The sequence below is a fragment of the Lynx canadensis genome, chromosome B2 (genome assembly GCF_007474595.2).
Source record: "Lynx canadensis isolate LIC74 chromosome B2, mLynCan4.pri.v2, whole genome shotgun sequence".
Lineage (NCBI taxonomy): Eukaryota > Metazoa > Chordata > Mammalia > Carnivora > Felidae > Lynx > Lynx canadensis.
Window position 1 is genome coordinate 79,978,649 of NC_044307.1, and position 23,956 is coordinate 80,002,604.

Here is a 23,956-nt window from a genome sequence, read left to right on the forward strand (position 1 = left end):
ATCCATGAGCTTTTACAAGAATCATGTCAGACCTGAAAAGGCCCTTTTTGATCATCTGGCTCAATCTCGGCCTCTTATAGATGGGGGGAGGGGGTACAGGGTGAGACCTAGAGAGAACACAGAGCCGGTGAGAGGCAGAGCCTAGACTTGGTCTCTGGGGTTAGCCCAGGGTTTTTTCCCCACCACATTAGTTTTCCCTGCCTGCGAGTATTTGGTTGACTTTCAAGGTTTTTTGACTGGAAAGGATTATACACATAATTCAAAACCGCATCATTTACACATTTTAAATGGCAAATTCCATGGTACAAAAACACAGAGTCGACAAAAAAATGGACAGGTCATTACTTCATCATTTCAGAATATTTACTGCTGAGTATTCTGAAAGAATTAAATGTGTTCAAAATTACGTGACAGGATATCTACCCATATAATAGAGTGCTAGGATGAGGTACACGGACAGAAGTACTATAAATATCACTTAAAGATGTGCTCTCCCCTGCTCCCCTACCCTCCAAAAAGAAAAGGCGCAAGCTACATCCCCCATGTCAATCCAATTTCTTGGTTTCTCAGGAAGAAGAATAGAGGATTTTCCAAGTCTTTATGCTAATTCTAGAATGCAACAAAACCAGATGGATTACGACGGGTATGGCTGACAGAGGCAGGATAACACCAGCAATAAAAGGGACACAAAATTATTAGGTACATAGAGGGACACAAAGGCATCACCAGCCAAACTGTTATTTTAACTCAGTGGTTTTATTACAATACGCACTGACACACAATTAGAGAAGGAATGTCCTGACGTTTTCTGAGCATTTCATGGAAAGCAAATGTAACCATCCAGGCAGTCGAGTCATCCGCATCTTTTCCAAATACAAAGCAAAAGCTTTTATATGTGATAACTCAAGAAAGCAAAGTTTTCTTATTCTTGTCTACAAAACTTCAGTGTCAGAAAAGAGTTGCTGTGAAGTGGCCTGAGAAGGGAAGGGTTTCTTTCCTTCCTGATGTCCCAATTCCCGCCTCTCAATTCTCCCCCTTGACTTTCTAGATGACTTCTGATGATACTGCAGACGACAGTGTGTTCGGGGGCTAAATGGGATCTACTTATTAGGCCAGCTATTATACTTCACTGTAATCGAAAGGAAAGGACAAATTAAGAAAATTAAGTTTTAGAAAATGCACAAAGGCAAGGAGAAAGTATCTGGGTGTATTAAAAATGAGATGCTCTTTTCACATAACTCATTTAAAAGGTTACAATTACCATAAACATTTTAACTCCATTAAAGATCACTGGCAAAAGCTAGCTCTTATATCTGCAAAAGGGCTCTGCACTTATACAGGCTAGGGAGAAAGCAACATAGCGTGTGAAAAGAGTCACTGACCCTGGTGAAGCAGGCATCGGACTGTTTGGAGTTGCATAGGTATTTTTTCAGATCCACTTTGTACAAGACACTATGGAACCTTACAAATTTCCACCTTTCTACAATCATTGTGGCAGTCAGGTGTTTTAATCCCTTTAGTGCCCAAACTCACAAAAGCACTCTAGGAATGAAATACTAAAATGACATTCTAGATAAATTCACTACATGTTACATTAACTTGGAAAGAATAAAGGAAAAAGCCCAAGCATGACTCCTAGTATTTCATATAGAAAAGCACTACAGGAGAAAACTTTGTTTAAAAACATTAAAACTCAGCTGAATATAAATACATTTTTGGTTAATCTGTGCTATATCATATAGAAATCCTGTCAGATATTCAGTCAGCTGGGTAACTCATTTGGATTTTTCATGTCTGATTGTATTAGAAGAATATACACTGCTGCGTATACTTACATATATATGCATATCATATATAAAATTCAGATCATGAAAATTTGTTTTAAATACACATATACTTAAAACCTGTACCTCTAAAAATAAATATATTCGCCTCTAACAGGCAAATTCTGAGAGTTCCTTCACAAACCAATCAGAACACGGCTTCTCAACAATGGCAGATGACCAATTAGCTGCTCTTTAAATCCATTATCTACCAGTAAATGTTTTAAAATTCAGGTGTACAACAGAAATAGCATCCCGAGAACAGAACACAGATAGAATTCTGGCTTTGAAAATAAATGTCTTGGCTTCCTTGATGTTTAGTTTCTACAGATGTCTACTCTTTGCCTCTGCATTTATCTAGCAGTGGGAGAGCATTTTCTAGTGACAGCATTCTATTCCATTGACATCACCTTCTAATCAAAGGAGTCAGCTGGCATTTCCTTTGCCTCTTTGTTCGAGGGAACTAACACAACGTCGTCTGTATTTGATATCATTCCCATCATCACAGTGAGTTGTGTGTTTTAATGTAATTTACAATGTGCTGATACCACTGAGGTAAAGCAGAAGTAGCCCTGACATTAAAAAAACAAAAAAAAGGGAGGAAGGAAGGAAGGAAGGAAGGAAGGAAGGAAGGAAGGAAGGAAGGAAGGAAGGAAGGAAAAGGGTCTCTCAGGAGAACAACACATAAAAGGAACCTGGTGGTATATATCTAAGTTCTATGAAGTAACTGAAAACCACTGCCAGAATGGACACATTGGATATCTGATATTTTAGTTCAAAGAATAGAAACAGATGAAAATACTCAATATACTTCCTTTAGACAGGATGCAATTCACAAAAACGGGGCTTTACTTTTTTACTTTTACATTTCTAAAAAAACTTCTTAAAATGAGATAAGCCAGACTGAGTTGTTTAACATAGTATAATATATAATACTTAACAACCTTGTCATTTGTTTTTGAACACAAGAATCTCAGAAATGTAGGAAATCCATGATAAACGACAGCAAGAATGTTTAATGCCATTGCCTAGATTTTTCAAAAGGAGAATTTACCATAGTTGAAATACAACTTCTAAAAAATACAGTGTTTTATACGCTCACAGTTCCAGATTACTAACTTTATAAATTAAAGGTCAAAGTTATCCATATACAAACAAGGCCTCTTTTGCATTGATTTCAATCTCAATTAAACCTTTGGATATTTCAATCTTCAGATTCCACAAGGTAAGGCTGAGTTTATCAGATATAAATAAACTGTGTGAAGTCCATGATGTATCGTAGCACTGAGGAAACAAATGCATCAAATATTTACAGGCCGGCTACAATACCTTTCTTTCTTTTCTTTCTTTTCTTTCTTTCTTTTTTTACAAAAAATTCAAATGCGTATCAGCATCAGGCCACATTCGCTTTTGAATTTCTCTGGCTGCAAAAATGGGGCAACAGCATTCTTTCTCACTCTTTTTTCCTCTCAATCCTCAAGTCAGAGGCGGGTCTTAGGTCAAAGGGCGAGGTCTTTTGGGGGGCGGTGGAGGCATGAGCTCTGTGTCAGGGTCCAGATGATGCTTCCGCTTCTGTCCTTGAGAAGCCGCCGCACATCTGTCGATGAACTCAAACAGCATCTCCTTGGTGACAGGGTTGGAGATGCTGTTGCACACAGCTGTGGACAAAGGGAGACACGTGTCTCACGCGAGGGTTAATTAAGGCAGCTGACTCACCACAGGGGGATGCCAAAGGGGAAAGGTTTGCATCCCAATATGCTAAACACTTGCATTTTACGGATTTGGGTGACTCGCTTCACACATTAAACTATTCTCCTCCCTCCCCCGCCCCCTAAAATGGGTGCTTTTCTGGTGCCCACTCTTTCTTGAACTGTTCATTTTAAAACAAAACGTTAAGTATCTGAATGATAAGCATGCCTTCACTGTGGCTGTCCCTCGCTCCAAAACTGTCTTCAGGTTTTGAACGGAGCACACAGCGCATCACACTCTAGTCTATATTCAACCAAACTTCTACGGAAAACGTGTAGTCTCTCCTCTGAGAAAGAACTCCTCCCTGTCACGATGGCACCGGCCACCATTTCCACTGAACAGGGAGGCTCCGCTGTAGCTGGCAGATCATACATACTCTGTTGTTTTAACAACTTGTTTGAGGAAGTAAGGTATTACAACAACATTACGAATAAACGAGGCATCCCTTCTTATGTGGTCAAAATTTACTACCAGTCCTTTAAATCCTATTTACATATTTAGCTCTGGAAAAAAAGACACTGGCTTAATTTTTCCCACTTTCAAAATTAACTCATCTTGTCTGAACACAGATGCTAGTTCCAACAAAACCTTTAAATGTACAATAGTAACTTTTCATAAACTGCAAAACTGAAACTGGCAATTTCTGTATTTTCTCATAAGCTTATCATATAATCAGCAACATCACTGACTGAGCAGTCTAACAGCACACAATGCTATTAACCTTCAATCTTGGTTTTTATGTATGTTTTTCAAATTCACTAAAAACGCGGTCCAGAGCAACTACTGCTACTAGTTTAGCTTGTAAACTTCATTACTTTGTGATGTTCTCCGTGAAAGAAACTTACTATTCTGAATTCGCAAAGCATTCAAGTTGTACCCAAAGAACACTATGAAGGATAGCAGAGCAGGTTTTAGGAGGTTTTTGTTTTGTTTTGTTTTGTTTTTTAATGGTTTTCATTTACTTTGTTCTCCATTGTTTGTAAAGCTATTTTAGGAGCTGGAAATTACATTTTCCCCTGCTAATTTTGTCTTTTACCATCTGGCAAACAATGGTTTTTATAGTTTTGAATAGATCTGAAATTATCGTGGCTTTTGTTGTTGTTGTTGTTCAACAAATTCAACTTGTATACAGCCCATTATCCTGCCCTTTACATTTCTCTTCTGGGCGCAGGGGCGTGAGCCCACAGGCCTCGGGACAACCTACAAGCCAACTGGAGACAGTAAAGTCACAACCCCTTTCCCAGCCACAAGGGTAGGGTCTGAATGACCCTATGGATTCGCCCCATCAAACAGATCAATAAAGACAGCACATTTTGACTCCAAAACCTTAACACTCTCTCTCCCTCTCTCTTTTTTAACATAACAAACACTGGTAGATTGTCATACTCACCCATGGCAGTGTTGTAGGCATTAGGAAAACTTTTGTCTGTTCTCTGTCTCATGAAGACCCAGCTGTTATTCTCGAATTTGCATTCTATAATTTTGTTGTCATACTGTTTTAGCTCTTTTGTCACCTGTTTTAAAAGAGAATTGAGGAAAATATTTAAATCATTTAAAAGGCTTTTTGCTTCCACTATGTGACAGACACATTAGGGAATGCCAAAAACACCTCGGTAACTCTTCACGCAGAGCTTTTTGTCATCTCAAGTGTCTAATCAAGCCTAAGGATGTGGTGTGTACTCCCTTGTACACATGCTCATTAATCCAACATTTTATAAATAGTTGTGAAAACGGCTGTCAATATATAGCAATTAAAAGAGGCTAAGCAGAAACCAGCCACTTCTGGGCCAAATGCAAATATGTTACCATAGGGACCAATGCCTTCAATATTTCTGTGTCCCTATGGCTTTCAGAAATTGCGTATGCTGCTTGGGTTCATCAGCTTTCAGAAGGGTCTCACCATCTAAATTCCCCTGTCAAAACCTAAGAAGTTCCCTTTACTAGTTAAAAGTAAAAGTTACCCATAAAAGGTAAACGTTAGGATCAGATTCAGGTAATGCGCATCCTAAATATTTTGCTTTTCAAGCAGTGATAACTAACCCAAATGCTAATCTCAGGTTATTTATTTACCCTTTCCATCTCTAAACTAGTATGAGTATACAGAGGAAGCCACTTTAGATTTTGGTTGGTGGGTTTTTTGGCTACTTCACCTCAGATGATTGAATATGAATTACAACTTACTCTATCAAAGCTAACAAGTATCCATGGTAACTATAAAACCTTTTAAAAGATATTTCATCAGGCTGTGAAGATGGCTTTCATAAATAGGAACCTAAGCTTATCTTTGCAGTTTTCAAATCAAATGCCAGTCATGGTAATATTTTAATTCAGTCTTCATCTTTCACAGCTAACAACTTTTCCTCACAATATGGTAGATTGCAATCATTTAAACTTCATTAGCATTATTTGAAATGCTCTCATTTTTTTTCTACACACATATTCAATACCACCTAGGAATATGAAGGGAAGCAAATTTTTATAAGATGCTTTCAACTCAGAGATTAGGCAGTACATGTCTTCATAAAAACTATCAGATTGTATTCCTTTCCCTTAATGAGTATCATACTTGATTGGATTATTTGCATTTCAACAAATCCAATAGGACAGATACATTCAGTGGCTCTGGAACAGACCTGCCCAAAAAAGTGATGTTCTACTTATAGCAAACTTTTGCTAAAATTATTCTCAAATATTCATTATTCTAGTCTCAATTCCCCTCCCTTTCTTCCTAAGGATTCACCACCTTTAACTTTTGATACGTTATCTATAGCCAAGTACTAGGCAACTCATTCAGCGAGGTAACCACATTTATCACAATGTAGGGTCTAACAGAGGTACAGTCGCCAAACCTTTCAGAATCTCCATTTTGTAATTTCTAAAATGGACAAGGAGTCCCTAATTTACTGGGACACCGGAAGAATAATAAATGAAAGGACCTGGCATATAGTGGCCAACCAGTAAAATTCTTACGATAAATATAAAATTAGGAACTAAAATACTGCCTTCAAAAAATAAAAAGTAAATCATACTTTCTAAGTAAATTCACTAAAGAAACGAGAATGACATGGAAAGGTAGACTTAGAAAACAGGTGTCAAGAAAATTATATCACATGTATCACAAAAGACAGGCTTGTATCGCCTGTACTTCACTGACCAGCAATTGTCCTAAGTCTGTATCACAGAGCATATCATTCTGGTGTTCCTGGTTTCAGAACTGCTATAAATTATGTGTTGCTCAATCTGACTACAGCAATTAAGCAGTATTACTAAATATCTGTGTATCTATTTGGGCATGCATTAACAACAACTGGGAAACAGCTTTCTGAGAAATGCAGGCACCTGCCACTATACTAACCTAAATGTATGTAAATGTTCAAGAATAATCCATTATCTTTATTGATCACATCAGTTGTATTCCCAAGATAGACACACTGCAAGGTACTCAATCGGGTTAGGTAGTAAAATATATTTAACTGACAAAAATAATACTTCTCATATGTGCACAAACTAAAGACAGTTGTCACTAATGGTCAGATCAAGAGAATGATTGCCATACAGGGAAGAAGTTTAATTTTAGTATCCAAATTCTAATTTGTTACTATGACAATAATCATCCTCAGCCAATTACGTATTATTATTTACTAAAACAAGACCTTGTCAGGCCTTCTATAATCAACTGTGTTACCCTAGTTTGAGCTAATAAGAGCCTGAAAGTAATAAGAACAAAATATTTATAAATCAAGATTTCATATCTGTACCCATAATTACATTGGATTAATGAGATTTTACTGTTTTTTTAAAGAGCAATATGCTATGTATTTTATATTGTAAAACATTTTGTTCATGTATCCATCTTATTGAGAACCACACTTTTTATACTATTTGAATCTACCAATATAATGGGATTGAAAGACAGTCCAATGAAACTGGATCTTGGATCTCTGGAGATTTTAAATTAGCAGCTCAACAGTAAGCCCTGAACAAACAGCGCACAACAGAGTCAGGTACAATCACAGGTGCTCTACTCTGCACTCTTTTTACAGAATACGTTTTGTAAGTAGGTGCTGGGCAACCTACACTACCAAGTCACAAAAGGCAAACCATCAGTGTTGGCTGAACTGACCTACACCGAGCAGGCAAAGTTGCATTTCTATTTCTAGTGGTGGGATGAAACCTCTAGAACTTACTTTCCCTGTTTTGGGAGAGCTGTTTTGCTATCGAGGGCATATTTCTTTTATAAAGAGACTGCACAAAGGCTTGGGGGAGGGGGATTTCTCTGAACTAATTTGCTCTGGAGACTTTTTTTTTTTTTTAAGTTTATTTATTTTGAGAGAAAGACAGAGAGAGACACACGGAGAGAGACAGAGTGCATTAGCAGGGGAGGGGCAGAGAGAGAGAGAGAGAGAGAGAGAGAGAGAATACAACAGAATCCCAAGGAGGCTCCACGCTGTCAGCAAAGAGCCCGACACGGGGCTCAATCTCATGAACTGTGAGATAATGATCTGAGTCGAAATCAAGAGTCAGACGATCAACTGACTGAGCCACCCAGACACCTCTGGAGACACTTTAACAAATATCTTAGAGAAGCCATCAGTGAGTTGTTCTATTTTTAAAGTTTAATTTTGGAATAATTTTAGATTTACAGAAAAGCTGTGTATACGGTATAGAGAGTTCCAGTATTCCTGTCACCCAGCTTTCCCTAATGTTCATATTTTATATCTCATGGTTCATCTATCAAGTCAAAGAAATTCACATTGGTACAACACCATTAACTCCACTGCAGACTCTTCAGGCTTCGGTTTTTCCATTAATGTCTTCCTCTGCTCCAGAATCCCATCCAGGAAACCACACTGCATGGAGTTATCAGGTCTCCTTAGTTTCCTCTGATCTGTGACAGTTTCTCAGACTGTCCTTGATACTTTTGAAAAGTACTAGTCAGATACTTTGTAGAACATTCCTCAATTTGGAACTTTCTGACGTTTTCTCATGATTAGACTAAGGTTATGGAGTTGGGGACAAACGCCAAGAGGTGAAGTGTGTTTCTCGTTGTGTAATATGTGGGGGTATGTGATACTGACACAACTTCTTCCTGGCGATGTGAACCCTGACTACCTTGTTAAGATGGTGTCTGCCATGGTTCACTACTGCAGAGCTACTGGTTTTCTCCTCTCCATGCACTATTGCTTAGTTATGAGTCACTGTGAACAAACAGCCCCACTCAATGCTAAGGGAAGTAAGCTCCACTTCATGGAAGGAAGAGTGTCAGAGAAGTTGTGGACGTTTATTAAAACCACCACAGATATTAATAAGTTTCTTGAGGTATTTTAAGACTGTACAAGTATCCTGTTTCTCCTTCAAGTTTTGCTCATTAATTTTAGCATTCATCTGTGAATCTTGCCTACAGCAATTATTCCTGTGGTGTTCTCATGGAATTTTCTTTTTTCTCCATTCCTTCTACATTTATTATCTGGACTTTTTTTGTAAGGAACGTGTCCCTCTCCCTTCCTTTATTTATTTGTTTATGTATATTACTACGAACTCATGGATATTTATTTTAGTCTTTGGGTTATAATAAACTACTACTGTCAATTATTTGGTTGGTCAAAGTGTTCCAGTTTTGGCACTGGGAACTCTCTCAGGTTGGCTCCTGTGTCCTTTTAATTTGCTTCCACTTTTACTTACTTATTTATTTTTAGACTTTACTTTCAGGCAATGCAAGATAGTACTCCAGGCTCATCTCGTATTTTTCTCTGCCTCAGCACTAGAATCAGCCATGAGGTCCTCTACCAGGAATTTAGAAGAACAAAATCATTCCTCAACAGTCCAGGCTATGCTAAGAAAGTAATGCTACCACCTGTTCAGGTCAGAATTTAAAATTATTATTGAGACAGACAGAGAGAGACAGAGAGAGAGACAATGAGACTCCAAAGATGAATATATGTTTCATGCATAGTTTCCACTCCCATCTTTTGTGAACTGTTCTCTGGAGCTAAATTAAGTTGACCATTTTTTTCTTTTTAAAGTTATAATTCTGCTGTTTGATAATTCAAGTTCTATTTCTATAGTATGACTGAAGGTAAATCTTAAAAACATATCTTAAGTAGATAAAACAAAACTCTTATTTTCATGTAAGTAACTCTAATTTCTAGTACTTATAAAGGTGTAGAAAATAAAATAACAAATTCGAAATGAAGTTTTCTGGGGCACCTGGGTGGCTCAGTTGGTTAAGCGTCCAACTTCAGCTCAGGTCATGACCTGGTGGTAGGTGGGTTCAAGCCCTGTGTCGGGCTCTGTGTTGACAGCTCAGAGCCAGGAGCCTGCTTCAGATTCTGTGTCTCCCTCTCTCTGTCCCTCCCCCATTCTGTTTTCTCTCTCTCTCTCTCTCTCTCTCTCAAAAATAAACAAACATTAAAAAAATTTAAAAGAAAAAAAGAGATGAAGTTTTCCTTGTGGTGTCAGAACAATACAAATAGCTTAAATCTGAATTATTAGATAATCTTTTAGAAATACTATATTATAGTAGGGTCTTGATATATTACTTTTAGAAAGTGCATCCACTACTGGAGAAACTAAAAAACTGGACAAGTTACCCTCTTAAAAAAAATGTTACACTTACCACCACCACTCTGTATAAATAATACACTTTGCATTTTCTAGGTTGGAAACAGAGCAGAAGTCTCTCCCTCATGAATGGTGGGTCTTCAAGCCACCAATCAGGTGTTCAATTAATGAAAGTGGCCAATAAAAAAAAGGCAGCTAGAAATTCTAATTTCCTGTAAAGGTCATTACTGACAAGTCACAACTCTAGGGTATGGAATTGCCACTAAACTACAGATTATTACCTTCTAATAATATCAGAGTTAGTATAGTTCTTACTCAAAATGTAATATACAGATAAAAAAACATTATGACCATGTTGGCATGGTCATGGTGGAGTGTAGAATGAGGAATGACTTTTAACCTGTGTCATGCAGTATTTTCCAAACTTTCTGTATTATATGTGCTTAACTCTCATAATTTTTAATAATGAAAAATTCCTTAAAAAACTATTTCATAAAATGTAATAAACATCAAGTTGGTTTTTAAAGCTGAGGTACAGAAAAATAAGATAGACATTTATAGAAAGCAAAGTCTTGGAATAAGGCCCTAACACCACAGTTCCCAAACTAAGCAATGAGGTATCCTGGTGTGCTGCCACAAACTCACAGAGGCATTGTGGGGTATTTTAAATCTTTAGGGAAACAGTGGCATGTGTTGGACATCATACAAACTACTAGTTGCAGGGAGTTCACAGTTTCAGTAGGAGATTCCTTGAGATGACATTATACCTTTGCAAAGCTGAGTTTTTGGCAGTTATTGTGATAAAAACCAAGTACCACAAAAATCAATGTGGAACAGTAAACGAAGTTGGTGGTGTATAATCTGACTCCAAGGATGGAGAAGTTATACAGTCCTTAACATGTGCTAAATTGTTAAAATCTAAATACTTCTTAAATTGCTTGGCTCTATTCCCTCAATCAGTGGAGGTGTTAGGTACTTCTTTTGGCTTAGAGATGCTGTGTATGAGGCAAAATGAATGAAGAAAGTTTGACAGTCTCTGCCCTAATTCCTTTTCATTCATTTCATTCATTCCCAGATTCTAAACCCTAATCTTACATGTAAGCTTGTATCTAGCACTTAGTGGAAATGAACCAGAGTTGTGAACAACTTTGCTTGAGGTGTAGAATATAGATTCATGGTAGAGAAGGAGAATTTCTATCACGTTAATTTCACTGGTTTTGATCTAGATCACTCAAATATGTATTCCCTGGGACACCTGGGTGGCTCAGTCAGTTGAGCATCCAACTTCAGCTCAGGTCATGATCCTGCGGTTCGTGAGTTGGAGCCCCACATCGGGCTTGTTGTTCTCAGCGCAGAGCCCACTTCAGATCTTCTGTCCCCACCCCCACCCCGGCCCTTCCCTGCTCATGCTGTCTCTCTCTCTCCCTCTCTCAAAAATAAAATTAAACACATTTAAAAAAACTTTAAAAAATATATGTATTCCCCACTAATTTCCCCACTGTCAGCACAGTACCCAGTCCAGGGTAGATACTCAAAGAGAATGTTTACCGAATTCAAGAGAATCACAAGCCTCAGATTATCAACCAATATATATTGCTGATGGCTGGTTAGGTAAAGTAACCTAGTACAATCTCTAGTCTTTCTCTGCCTCGTTCCTCCTTTCCACCTTTTCCTTCTTTCTCCCCAAACAAAACTAAAGGTGTTAGGGCTTAAATATCCTAAGTTTGTCATCTGAATAAACATTTGTACTATTTTTGGATGCCTAACATGGGGGTGATACCACTACCAGTCTTTGCCATCATGACATTAAAAGCAGCACTTCTGCTTCTGGCAGTAAAGAACAAGTATAGAAAGTTAAAGATTTCTTTGTGCCCTCCCCCAACTGGTCAAGCAGTATCAACCATTTCTAGAATGGTATGACCTCATTTTTATATAAATGAATCTTAACTACTTATTCATTGAGCACTTAGTATGTATCAAGCATTATAAACTTGTGGCCCATACATATAATCTCATTTAATTTGCACCACAATCTTATGAGGTAGGAATTATATTACTGCCCTTTGACAGGTGTGAAGCCTAAAGCTTAGAGTAGACATCCCACCCAAAGTCACAGATCTAGAAAATGGAACAGCCAAGTCTCAAATACAGGTCTCCCTGTCCAATACCACAATGCCATTTCACACCCCACCAGCTATTACAAAGCCTGGCACTCTGTGGCCAATAAATGTAGAATTAAACAAATAAGGTTATTTTCCTGCTCAGAATTTGGCTGAAATTGGGTGTAGAAACCTCTGCATATGTAAGTGTAAGAAGTCAGTCATATGCAAACACAAAGAAACTGGAGCTAATTCAACCACGGCAACGTGCTGTAGATCCATCCTTCCCACCATTTGACAAATATTGAGCAGTGGTGTGTCAGGAACAGGGTTGTAGACTAGTGATAGAGACACAGTCCCTGCCCTTTGGCATGTATAGTCTAGTAAACAATCAAGTAGAAAATTACAAATTATGATAAGAGCTATGCAGAAAACAGATATGTAATAGAAGCTAATACAGGGAGAAAGATATCTGATTTTTGTGGGGTAGTTTGAGGAGATAATATTTATTTTGAGACTTAGAATATGATGAGAAGCCAATGTATAGAAATAAGGAGGGAGAGGGAGAGCAGGAGAAAGAGAGAGAGGGAAACAAATGGGAGTGGTGGAGGGAGAGGGGAGTCACACATTTCAGGCAGTGATTACCAGTAAGCCCAAAGGTCTGAGGTGAAAAAAATCTTAAGATCTTCGCATGCTGAAGGAACTGAAAATAAAAAGTGTTCTCTACAAGCCTTTACAGAGGGTTCCATGTAGCCTGACTCCTTCCCAAGCTCTTCCTCTTCTATGTGATTCCCTATATATACCCTTTCATACCATATATATAGAGGGTCCAGTTGCCTATTTGATACCTTTATTTGAAATTCCCTTAGACTTACCAAACCTGACATGTTCAAAACTCAACTTTTTATCATCCCCCAAAACTGCTTCTCTATCTCTATACGTGGGAGCTCCATTCACCCAGTTCCTCATGTCAGAAACCTTGGTGCCCTTTTCTCTCATATTCAATTCATTACCAGGGTCTGCCTACCAATTCTACCTCCAAAATATATTCTGCACATGTCCATTTGTCCCCTCTCTCACTGTCTCTCAGATTCCTACAATAGTGTCTTCATCCACATTTTCCCCATCCTATCAATTCTTTACAGTGCAGCCCGATTGGTCTTTGAAAAGTGCAAATCCAATCAAGTCATTCCCTTGCTTAAAATACAACTAAAAGACATACAAGTTGGAAAGGGAAAAATAAGACCGTCTCTATTCACAGGAGACATGATTACTTACATAGAAGGAATTTACAAAGATGCTCCTAGAACTAATAAGCAACTTTAACAAAATTGCAGAATACAAGTTTAATACACTAAAACCAACTGTATTTCTCTGTATTAGCAATGAACAGTCAGAAATGTAAAATTTATAAAAAATAGAACTACCCTATGACCCAGCAATTGCACTACTAGGTATTTATCCAAGGGATACATTTATTTCGAAGGGGCACATGCACCCCAATGTTTATGGCAGCACTATCAACAATAGCCAAAATATGGAAAGAGCCCAAATGTCCACCGATGGATGAATGGGTAAAGAAGATGTGGTGTGTATACACACACACACACACACACACACACACACACACACACACACAATGGAGTATTACTCGGCAATCAAAAAGAATGAAATCTTGCCATTTGCTACTACATGGATGGAACTAGAGGGTATTATGCTAAGCTAAATTAGAGAAAGACAAATATATGACTTCACTCATATGAGGACTTTAAGATACAAAACAAATGAACATAAGGGAAGGGAAGCAAAAATAATATAAAAACAGGGAGGGGGACAAACCATAAGAGACTCTTAAATATGGAGAACAAATGGAGGGTTACTGGAGGGGTTGTGGGAGGGGGGATGGGCTAAATGGGTAAGGGGCATTAAGGAATCTATTCCTGAAATCATTGTTGCACTATATGATAACTTGGCTGTAAATTAAAAAAATAAAAGAAAAAAGATTAAAAATAAGAAATGTAAAATTTAAAGGCTCATTTACAATAATTTTCAAAAACATGAAGTACTTAAGTGTAAATAAAAAACATATGTAAGATCTGTATGCTGACAATTATAAAACACTAATAAAAGAAAAAAATTAAGGAGGACCGAAACAAATGGAAAGATACACCATGCTCATAAATTGGAAGATTCAATACTGTTAAGATGTCAGTTCTTCCGAAAATGATCTATAGACAATGTAATCACAAGGAAGATGCCAACAGGATTTTTTTTTTTTTAACAGATATCAACAACGTGCTCTAAAATTTACACGGAAAGTCAAAGGAGCTAGAACAGCCCAAACAAAAAGAATAATGTTGGAGGGATGATACTGATTTCAAGACTTAGTGGCAAGCTATAGTAATCAAGACAATGTGGTACTGGTGAGCAGAGAGACACACAGATGAGTGGAATAGAGTCCGAAAGTAGAACCATAATTACAAGGTCAACTGACATTTGACAAAATTGCAAAGGCAACACAAGGAAGAAAGGACAGTCTTTTTAACAAATGGCACTGGAGCAACTGCATACCCATGTGCATATCCAAATGAGCAAGTAATCACCTCAACCTAAATATTTCACTTTACACAAAAATCAACTCAAAATGGAAAACACACCTACACAGGAAACCTAAGACTATAAAACTTCTTAAAGAAAACGCAGAAGAAAACCTTTGTGACATAGGGTTAAGCAAAATTTCTTAGAAACAACACCAAAAACATGATCCATAAAACAAAAAGTTGATTAAATTTTAAAACTTAAGCTCTATTTTTTTTTTATTTTTTAATGTTTATTTTTTATTTAATGAGAGAGAGACAGAGAGAGTGCAAGCAGAGGAGGGACAGAGAGACAGACACAGAATCCAAAGTAGGCTCCAGGCTCTGAGCTGTTGGCATAGAGCCTGATGTGGGGCTCAAACTCACGAACCATGAGATCATGACCTGAGCTAAAGTCGGATGCTTAACAGACTGAGCCACCCAGTTGCCCCGAAACTTACGATCTATTAAAGATACTGCTAAGAGAATGAAAAGTAACACACAGATTAGGATAAAATATTTGCAAATCACATATCTGACAAATTATTTGCATTCAGAATACATAAAGAACTCTTAAAACTCAGTAACAAGCCACAATTTAAAAATGGGCAAATAATCTGAACAGACACTTCACCAAAGAAGGTATAGGAATGACAAATAAGCACATGAAAATATGCTCAAAAGATCATTAGTCATTAGGAAAACATAAATTGAAATCACAGTGAGATACCACTATAAACCTATTAGAAGGTCTAAAATAAAAAAAATTTAAATATGAACAATATCAGGTGCTGACAGAAATGTAAAGCCACTGAAATCTTATACCATTTTGCTGGTGGGAATGCAAAATGGTATAACCACTTTAGAAGGAAGACACTTTGGCAGTTTCTTTACAAAGTTGAACATGCACCTACCGTAAGAACCAGCAACCTCACTCCTAGGTATTTACTCAAGAGAAATAAAAGCAAACATTCACAGAAAAACCTCAATACAGATGTTTATAGTAGTTTTACTCATAGTCATCCCAAACTGGAAATAACTCAAATGCCCTTCAACCGCTGAAGAGATAAACAAATTTTGGTATATCCATATGAAGGAATACTACTCAGCAATAAGAACCATTGATAAAAGCAATAACATAAGATGGATTTCAAATGCAGTATGCTAAGACATGACATCCTGGAAAAGGCAAAATTATAGGAACAGAAAACAGATAAGTGGTTGCTGAGTTTGAATGTGGGAGGAGTGGATGATTACACAGGGGTATCCCATGGGATTTGGGGAAAAGGTGATGAAACTGTGCTGTCAGTAGTCCCCCCTCCCTTATTTGTGAATGGTGTGTTCCAAGACAGATATCCGAAAATGTAGATAGTACTGAACCTACATATTCTATGTTTTTTCCTATACATACATATCTATGATAAAGTTTAATTTTAAAATTAGGTAGAGTAAGAGATTAACAACAGTAACTAATAATAAAATAATTATAGCAATATACTGTAAAGAAGTTATGTGAGTGAGTCTCTCTCAAAAGATGACAAAATGCTTACATGAGATGAAGTCAGGTGAATGATGTAGGCATTGTGACTTAGGCCAATACTGACCTTCGGATGATACCGTATGTCCGAAGGAGGATCATCTGCTTCCTGACCACTGCTGACTGTGCAGATAACTTGAAACCACAAAAAGCAAAACCACAGATAAGGGGGAACTACTGTATTTTTATTCCAGTTATGGTTATACACCTGTATGGATCTGTCTGAACTCACAGAACTATATACCAAAGGAGTGAATTTACTGTATGTTAAATTTTAAAAGGTGAATTGAAACAAAAAGAAACAACGATATCAGTTTCTTAAAAAGCAAACCTGGGGTGCCTGGGTGGCTCAACTGGTTGAGCATCTGACTCTTGATTTTGGCTCAGGTCGTGATCCCGGGGTCATGGGATCGAGCCCCATGTCTCTGTCTCTCTCTCACACGCTCTCTCTCCCTCTGCCCCTCTCCCCCACTTGCGCACTCTCTCTCTCTCTCTCTCTAAAATAAAAAAAAAATTTAAATACTATAAAAAAAAAGTAAATCCAATTGTGTCATCCTTTGCCAATGGCTTCATTACAAAGCACTAATTATCTTTCTAGCTTGTATGAATTGTCTTATAGCTCCCTACACCTTTCCAATATTTATCATTACTTGTAAATACAATTTTTGTTGATTATCTATTTAATATCTGTCAACCAGAATGGTTAATAATTATTGAATACTTAGTAGGTGTTGAGTACTGTTCTAAGTGCTTTACATGGATTAATTTATTTAATCCTCATAACAACCCTAGGAAGTTATCTCCATTTTTCTAGATAGAGAAGCAGAGGCACAGAGGAATTGAGTAATTTGATTAGGATCTCATAGCTAGTAAGTGACAGAGAAATGCATTGTATTCCTACTAGGTTTCCAAATACATTATCTAACTTAATCTGTATAAGTATCTTTTTCCTTTAAGTTTATTTATTTGTTTTGGACAGAGAGAGAGACAGAGAGAGAATGAACATGAGCAGGGGAGGGGCAGAGAGCAAGGGAGAGAGAAGACCAAGCAGACTTCACACTGCTGGTACAGAGCCGGATGCAGGGCTCAAACCCACAAACCATGAGATTATGACCTGAGCCTCAATCAAGTCAGACGCTTAACCAACTGAGCCACCCAGGGCGCCCGTTAATCTGTATAAGTATCTAATAAGACTTACAGAGGTAGAAACTGAAGTAATATGCATAAGGATACAGAGTTAATTTGTTTTGGTAGCAAAATTCAAAGTCTAGGTCTTTATGAGTCAAAAACACGTGCCCTCCTTATCCTTAAGAATCTAGGCTCTACACTGAAAAAATATTAAAGGAGGCAAAGATAGATTCCACTTGTGGACAATTTCACTTCTTGTGTATAAACTGTAATTTAAATAATTATTTCCAGGGACTACATTCCACTTGGGAGAGTCTGTGGGTGAGAGACAAAGTGATGTGTGACGGATGAAGGGCAGAGGGCATAACATATTGGCTTGAACAGAGCACAGTGTCTAACAAGTTTCTTTTCCTTCACTTTCTCCAAATGCACACCATTCTGACCTGCATCATCTCTGCTATTTGCTATTCTAGTTGCAGCACAAACCACAAATCATAGCAAATTGCAGAATTTCTCAATCATTAAGGATTTACAATAGGTTAATTTTAAAATGGACCGCATCTCACAGCTGCAAAGCTTTTGTCTGGTTTCTAGACCAAATGAGAAGCCATTAGTGGATTGAAGACCTTTCTGTGGGCATGACTCGTGAAAAGAAAAGGTCATGTGGACAAAACAAGCAGCTCTGCCAGGTAAGGTGAGGTAATGGTAATGGCTTACTAAACAGGGCGCCAAACTTTGTGACACGATGCATCGCTCCCTGTTTAGTACCGAGCATGATGAGAATTATAAACAGATCGTGGATTCAGTGCATGATTGGGATAATAAAAACAATACAGAACCAAGGAAAGCTTTAAAATCTACCATTAACATGGGGAGAAGGCTAAAAGCAATATGCACATCTAACACTTTTTTTCTTCCTAAACAGTTATAAGTATGATGAAAGACTCATCTGATGTTGCTTCTTTTTAAAGATATCTGTCCCATAGCCAATGCAAATAATTCATAAGATATATTAGTTAGACTGAATTTGATAAATGGTCTATTCACTTCTGGCAGTAACAAACTCCAAACCAAAACTATTTTAATGACCATTAAATATCCACGCTTAACAAAGTTCACATTATACTAGATCTAAGGTTTTAGTGAGGCAATCGTTAAGATGTCAATGCATAGTTCAAATTTACTTCAGTGATTTCTTCATATACTTTCCAAGGACTTGCTAACAATTTGGAGCCAATCTATGTTCATTTTTTTAATTCCTGTAGCAATGCGTGCTAGGTTTATATAACTTTATCTCTTTTCTTGAACTCAATTTAAACCCAGCTATTCAACTGTGCTCTTTTTATGGTATACAGACCTCAAGAGAACTGTCCTCCACATGAATCTACACGCTGTGTGGCAATAAGCCAAAATGCTATAATAATAAATGAAAATTTCCTTCCTAGTCTGCCTACCATTTAGAACACCAACAAAAATGTTTAAGTTCTTCCCTTTTGATCATCTTCTAGAGTAAATGCTTTCCTTTAAAATGACCCAGCTTGCTCTAGTAGCACTAATGGGCACCAAAACCCACAGACCCACACATCCCTGAGTCATTAGCTTAGGTACCCACAACACCTTAGTATAGTGATACCGCTTTTGTGGTAACTAGGACCCATCTGAACAAACAAAGCTTTCTAGGATTCCTTTCCTACAAGTTTGTACCTCAGGTCAATGCAGATTTGCACTGAGATATTCTGACCACAGTACCTGTAACCTGCCTTTGCTATGTCCACTCGGCCATTCAGAGTCATTCTTTCACTCCTTGCCATGCACACTGCATTCTATCTTTACATATGCTTTCTCACCAACTATATTTCTTCTTCTTTTAGAAAGAAATCCTGGAGTTACTGACAAAGGTTTTACACAAATTCAGAGAGATAGTAACACTGCTTAGAATCCAAGGGTTTTATTTTGTGTCTTTATGTACTCTTTGAAGGATATTCACAACAGATTTATTTAAATCTGCCTCATCAGCTCCATGTATCAGGCAATCCAAAACCACTAAAAAGATGTTGGAAGTTTGAAAATGATTACAACAGGGGTGCCTGGGTGGCTCAGTCAGTTAAGCTGAAGTCATGATGTCACCTTTGGTGAGACAGCCCTGCATTGGGCTCTGTGCTGACAGTGTGGAGCCTGTTGGGATATTCTCTCTCTCTCTCTCTCTCTCTCTCTCTCTCTCTCTCTGCCCCTATACCTGCTTGCTTGTTCTCTCTCAAAATAAATAAATGGACTTTTTAAAAAGAGAAAAATTATTTTCTCCAAAACATCACAATCCCCTTTCATAACATCCAGTATTTCTGACCTGATAGGAAACTTAAGATCATGAAATCAAACACTTTTATTCTAAAATATTTAAATACTAAAGTGCATCCTCCATTATCTCTATTAATTAGTGTATCTTTATGTTTGTGAATATTCATGCATTGAGGAAGTATAAAACTAGGAGTAAATAGAAAATTCATTATTTTGGTAACTGGTATGCAAAAATAACTTAATGTTTGTATTTTCATCAGAGCTATTGACTTTTTCAATTTTGACTGAGATTTTTCCTTCATAGGAAAGGGAAGGGAAGGGAAGGAACTAACATTTATTAAATAACTACTATGTAGCCAGCACTGTGCAAGTCTCCTTATATACATTATTCTTTTATAATAATTAAGACATTAAGAATCAGAGTCTTTAATTAATTCTTTCAAGGTTGTGTTTAGATCTAGAGCTCTTTATCAAACTGTCTCTTAGTAATATCAAGGAAATCCAACATACTAGAGGAAAGGAAAATTTTATTATTATTCACTCCTAATCAAGAAATTACTAAATAGCTAAACCAAAGAGTTAATGGAGTATCCTTTGCAGTCACCACAAAATTAAAGGAGACACATGAGCTCTAGCAGCAGGTCATGTTAAGTTTAATGTAGTGATCTTCTAAAATAGAAATAAGAAACTCAGACTGCATGGGACAAAAACATATAAAAAAACCCCACCAACCTCAAGTGTCATGGGTTAATTAACAGCAGTCTGGAGAAAAGAGGTCTGGAAAGAAGTCAGGAGGAATGAAGTAAGAAAAATCTCAAAAGTGGAAAGGGAAAAAACGTGGAGAGAAGACAAAGGACGTTCCAAGTGTCCTAAGCCAGGTCTGTGAAATGAAGATAAAGTGCTTTTCAGTTGAGTAATACATAACCAAGGAAGATTTCAGTGATGATTAGAGTTGTTGAAATTTTTAGTAGGCTTCAGTGATTTAAAACAGTGTTTTCGGTCCTGGCAATTGGTTTATCTGCTTTTATTTTCAAATTTGAGGTGGGGGCGGGGAGGACCTCTGCAAAGAATTACGCACGTACATAAAATGCGCAAAACCACTGGTTATTATCTAAAGATTTCTACGTTTAGAAGCACCGGACTGCTGAACCTTTGAGAGATCAGAATTGTCACAATTCACAACTCCTGAGGATTACATGTGGAACCACATTAAATCTGTCATTTAGTCTCCCCTTCCCCCTCCCACTCTCTTAGGCTTTTGTTCTAACCCCATCCTGGTGAGGATAATTGGAATGTCTCCTAGTGGATATATAGAACAAGAATCAAAATTTCATGGTCAAAGAAAACCCTACAGCTTTGGACATTACCACTCAACTGCTCTTATCAAGCCTTCAGAGAGTCTATTCTGAATAAGGTAGCCGTGGTTAGCTATTATTTTCTGGGCTATAGTGCTGAGCTACTTGGAATTAAGTCTGAAGATAAGTAAGGTCAGTGGCTTTTATCTTTCCTCTAAAAAAGTATCTGGCACAATCTTGATGCAGAATCAAAATAATGTATCGGGTCATATGGTTGGCAGGAATGCTATTAAATCACCAGTACTTTTATAGGATATTCTCACACCAGTGTGTCTCCCTCTAATTTTGACTAGGTCAGCTCAACTCCGTGACTATCAGAAATCACCATTTGGGGGGCACCTGGGTGGCTCAGTCGGTTAAACTTCCGACCGGCTCAGGTCACGATCTCGTAGTTTGTGGGTTCGAGCCCTGAATCGGGCTCTGTGCTGACAGCTCAGAGCCTGGAGCCTGCTTTGGATTCTGTGTCTCCCTCTCTCTCTGCCCCTCCTCCACTTGCACGCATGTGCGCTCTCTCTCTCTCTCTCTCTCTCTCTCGAAAATAAACAAACATTAAAGAAAATTTTTTTAAAGAAATCACCATTTGAGTCTCTGAAGAGTGTTCCTCCTACCAACACCATGCTGTGCACCTCTGCCCACTTTCAGGCCAGTATACCCGCAACCCTGAGCTCCCACGGCTTCCACTGTGGTGGACTATTGTGCCAGGAGCACACTTGCTACATGACGGTCTGCTCTAGCCAAATGACAATACAGGAAGGATTTCTGTTTTGGGGGTTTATTCAAAATTGGAAAACACTATGGAAAAGTTACAAGCTGAGAACACATCATCTGCTTTGTTTGCCAGCTGCCAGCTGTCACAGAAGACACAGTGATCACCTCCTGGTACTGTGCCGTGCCCAAAGGCTCCAAATTGTCACTGCTCTGTCTTACCACTACACTTGAGATGTTACCACTATGATTTCCATTTTTGCTTTTGGAACATTCCAGGAACAACAGTCCTTCAGATTCTACCATCTAATTGGTGCTAAATGTACATATAGTTATGCATCCCCCACTTTGGTGTTAAATGGGATATTCTAGTCCTTTTCTGTCCTTAGGACAGGGGAGGGGGAGAAGTCCCTGTTTTAACTACTGCACAGCCTGGAGTTTTACTAGCAGATAAATGCTGTGTAGCCCCACTCCACAGACTACTGATGGCAGAGCAAACAGCTGAATCTAAGCCACAACTAAACAAAACTAATCACGAAACATGAACTCAGAGTTAAATAGGTTGGCAATGGTTGGGCAAGTTAGGGGAAGAGGCAGACTGAACATCTGGGACTTTTTAAAAAATCTGACATGATAAAAGGAAAAGTAGCTCAATCTTAGTTACATATCTTTTTGGTGGTTTTGTTTTCCAGCAATGTTTTTTTTTTCTTTTTTTCTTAAATAACTTTTTAGAAATCAAAATCCAACAGTGAGAACAATTATGTTAATAATGCCAGGAAATTTGTTTGCTTTGTTAAATTGAGCTTCAAAAGCACTTCAATTGAACACACATTTGTGATCACAAGTAATGCCTACTCTTACATCCGTTTAGAATGTTTACTTTATTACAGCTTATTATAAATGTAAGTCTGAAATGCAGCACCATGGCTGCTCAATTTCCAGGCCATAGCTTTATGATAATCATATGAAATGTATTCATGTGTCAACAGAGCTGTCTAACAATGCCCCAAATGGGGTCGTTAGCTGCTCTGTCTTTCTGATGGCTACACAGTTCTGTGCTCCATAACATTAAGAAACTGCCACAAGCAGAGAGCGCTTTTGGAATTTTAACTTAGTTTGTACCACGTACTGTTTTGCCACACTTGGCTCAATTTAATTGCTACTCTCTCAAAATGGAGGTGAGCTCCTACAAAACAACTGACCCTAAATACCCAAGCACAAGAATGGGATAAACTGGCTCTGTTACTTTATTTTATGGTTGGGTTTCACGTGGCAGAGGGGATGAGGCTGGAGAATTCCTCTGTACTGGATGTTCCCTATTGCAGGCCGTGGTAAAAAGGTACCTGGGAGATATCTTCTGTCACCCTGGCATCTCACAAAGGAGTAAAGGAACACCTATGTAGATCCGAGAACTGGAAATGGATAGGGGTGGAGAGCGCCCACCCCTCTCAAGTCCTGGTTGCCCTGCAGCTCTCTGGCCTTCCTCACTTTGCAACAAGTAGCCCATATAACTGTCTGGTGCAGGGATTGAGGTCTCAGGCAACACTTTCTCAACTCATCATTGTTCTGAGGCTCTGTTACACAGGGGCCAGGCCAAGGGTTTTACTGTCAGGAAACAGGGTCATGTGGTAGTAAGCTATATATATATTTCTGCTTCAGGTTTTTGTGTGTACTCTTAAGAACACCTATTGATAAAGCTGTGCAAATGCTCAATCAATTTTAAGACAATTCACTTTTTAAGCCCAGCTGCCTTACAAAGAGTAGTAAGTCCAGAATCTTGCCTGGAAGGGAGCATAAGAGCTCACCTAGGCCAAATCTCTTTTCAGATCAAAAACACTGAAGCTCACAGAAAGCCTACTCTTTGTCCAAACCGTATGTCTCTTTAGGAGCAAAGTTAGAATGAGGGTCCAGACTTCTGGCACTTTGGTCCAGCGCACTGATTCTGTGATCTAGAAGACAATCCTTAATAAGCAAAAGGGATAATTTTGCAGGCCAAATTTTCACTCACAGTCCTACAGATTTCACCAAAGAGAAGACAGTTCATATCCCAACCTACTAACACACACACACACACACACACACACACACACACACTTCATAAAACATTTATATCCTTACTTCAGGCACT

General features: G+C 38.0%; 1 protein-coding gene across 1 annotated transcript in view; it reads right to left on the reverse strand.

The window, feature by feature from the left end:
• Positions 1-737: 737 nt before the first annotated feature.
• RNGTT (RNA guanylyltransferase and 5'-phosphatase) overlaps positions 738-23,956 on the reverse strand; it is a 313,848-nt gene continuing 290,629 nt past the window's right edge. Inside the window, exons 15-16 of the mRNA XM_030315956.2 lie at positions 4,963-5,086; positions 738-3,481 (exon numbers count right to left, since the gene is read on the reverse strand). Coding sequence (XP_030171816.1) covers positions 3,318-3,481; positions 4,963-5,086 — 288 coding nt within the window. The 3' untranslated portion in view covers positions 738-3,317. The remainder of the gene's footprint in view (positions 3,482-4,962; positions 5,087-23,956) is intronic.